The sequence below is a fragment of the Triticum aestivum genome, unplaced genomic scaffold (assembly GCF_018294505.1).
Source record: "Triticum aestivum cultivar Chinese Spring unplaced genomic scaffold, IWGSC CS RefSeq v2.1 scaffold155446, whole genome shotgun sequence".
In the NCBI taxonomy this organism is placed as follows: domain Eukaryota; kingdom Viridiplantae; phylum Streptophyta; class Magnoliopsida; order Poales; family Poaceae; genus Triticum; species Triticum aestivum.
The window spans coordinates 1-2,435 of NW_025247223.1; the positions used below are offsets into that span (position 1 = coordinate 1).

Here is a 2,435-nt window from a genome sequence, read left to right on the forward strand (position 1 = left end):
TTTCTTATCTATGTTTTGTTTTTGTTTATTTTTTAGAGTGAGAGCCCAACATCCAGGACTCTGGCCACTTCCTTCTCTACTGGGCCAGCCTCTAAGGCCCAGACGTGCCCCTGTCTTAACCTAGCTCTATCCCCCGCTCTCTATCACTCACCCACTCCCTCTCGTCCTCCCACGCCGCCGCACATGCATCGCACCAGGGAGGAGCCCACGTGCCCGATCCCCTCTGACCCTACCACACCTCTGCCTGATCCCCATCTCTCCCTCCTTCCCCTGCTCGATGGAGTGCCGCCGCCGGCGACCATGAGCTCCCTGTTGCCGCTGCACGCTCGATTCCAGGCGTCCCCGCCTCTCTGCCGCGATAGGAACCCGAGCCCTCCACGCGCGCCGCCGCCCCGACATCTCCAGCGCCTCCGTGCCCCTCTGCTACCCCGTCCCCGTAGTGCTCTACTTCTCCACTGGAGCTCTTCTCCCGTGCGCCCTCGCCGACCAAGACCAGCAGGCCATTGCAGCGCCATCTTGCCTCCTCCTCAGCGTCTTGCTCGTCCCGGACCTCCCCTGCACACTCTCGCCGCCGTGCCGAGTTCCTGCTGCCGCTGCTACTTCGCTGGATCACTCCGCCACGCCAAGTCCTCGCCGTTGGCCTTCCCCGCACTCTGCGTGCTTCCTCTACTTCGCTTCCGCACGAGGACGAGGATGAGCCCCTGCCTCTGCCTCCCGCTGAGTTCGGGTGGCCCCTGCTCAAGCCGCCAAGACCCCTTTGTGGTTTTCGCCAAGTTCAACCAAACTGAGGGCTTTTTGCCTTGCTTGGATATGCCAAGACCTTTCTGAATATTTCAAGTAGCATGCCAAGATGACCATGGATTTGACACGCATGCGCCAAGTTCCACTAGCGTCGCTCGAATTTGACAAGACAATGTGTACCATGACGCCCGAAGACCCTGGATGCACCAAGTTCCTCTTTGGACATGTACAACTACCATCCCGTGCATGTCACCAAGTACCACGACACTGATGACCCCGAACATCTAAGAAAATGTGTGCACCACTACCGTCGACCCTCGAAGACTCCATGGACATCAAGTTCCTCGCCATGGACCCGAACATCTACGAAACATGAATGACTACTTCCTCTTTGAGATGTGTACCGCTACTTCCACTACCGTCGCGAAAACGTCTACTACCACTACCTCCCTCGATGAAGTCAATCTGCTCCGTAAATGCACGCTTCGTAGGTATAACCCCGAGACGACGCCCGTGAACGAATGCATGTGTGATAGATGAGATGCTCGTGTTTGCACCGTGTCCGAGTTCCAAGTTGCACGTTGTTCCTCGTTTGCCTTGCCAAAGACACATGGGACACCCGATAACCGGGGTCACCCCACCATCTCTAGCATGTTCCGCACATCCGCACACTTCCTTTTGCACCGGTATCTCCATGAGCTATCGGAACCGATATGTTGCCGTGGCATCACTTTCAGATTCGTCGCTGTGAGACCCTTTCTTTCCACCACGGTGACAAATGCCTCGTATCATGCTCATGTCAACATTTTCTTAAAATTGCATAAAACTTGTATATGTCATCCGCATCATGATAAAAATATTTTAAAATGTTTAAAATTGTGTTTACATTAAATTGCTAAATGATATGGGGATTTTTTGGAATTGTTTTTTTGTTCCGGCCTCATTTAAACCTGCCTAGATAGGTAGTTTTATTATGCTTCACCTCTTGCCATGCTTAACAACATTTAATATTGTTGGGTACCTAAACGAGAGCAAACTAAATATTTGAATATGGTGCTTCATCAAGATGCAACTCGTTGCATATTGAGCCCCACTTAATTTGTAGTATTGTTTGTGCACTTTGCCATGCCATGCATATTTAAACCGGACATGCATCATCCTTGGTTGTGCATCATGCCATGTTTATGCTTGTGTGTTTACCATGTTGTTTGTTTCTTTCTAGTTTGCTCCTCTCGTTAGCTTCGATATCGTTCTGGAGTTGTGTGGATTCATTCGACTACATCCATTTGTCTTCTTCATGGACTCGTTCTTCTTCCTAGTGGGATTTCAGGCAAGATGATCATTACTCCCGATATCACTTCTATCTTTGCTTGCTAGTTGTTTATTCTATCGCTATGTCACGTTTCCTACCACTTGTTTATCAAGCATCCCATATTGCCATGTCAAGCCTCTAACCCACCTTCCTAGCAAACCGTTGTTTGGCTATGTTACCGCTTTTGCTCAGCCCCTCTTATAGCGTTGCTAGTTGCAGGTGCCTTGCAGGTTGTTCCATGTTGGAACATGGATATGTTGGGATAACACAATATCTCTTATTTCAATTAATGCATCTATATACTAGGCAAAGGGTGGAATGCTTGGCCTTTTGCTTAGTGTTTTGTTCCACTTTAGCCGCCCTAGTTTTCTTCATACCGGTC

The 2,435-nt window shown here is 50.1% G+C and overlaps 1 protein-coding gene across 1 annotated transcript; it reads left to right on the forward strand.

Annotated features, from left to right (window-relative positions):
• Positions 1 to 78: 78 nt before the first annotated feature.
• Positions 79 to 800, forward strand: LOC123177173 (uncharacterized; the record flags this gene model as incomplete). The annotated part of the gene is given in 1 exon segment (XM_044591068.1): positions 79 to 800. A coding segment is annotated over 1 exon segment (617 nt), but the record flags the coding sequence as incomplete, so codon positions are not given.
• Between the last annotated feature and the right edge of the window lie 1,635 nt (positions 801 to 2,435).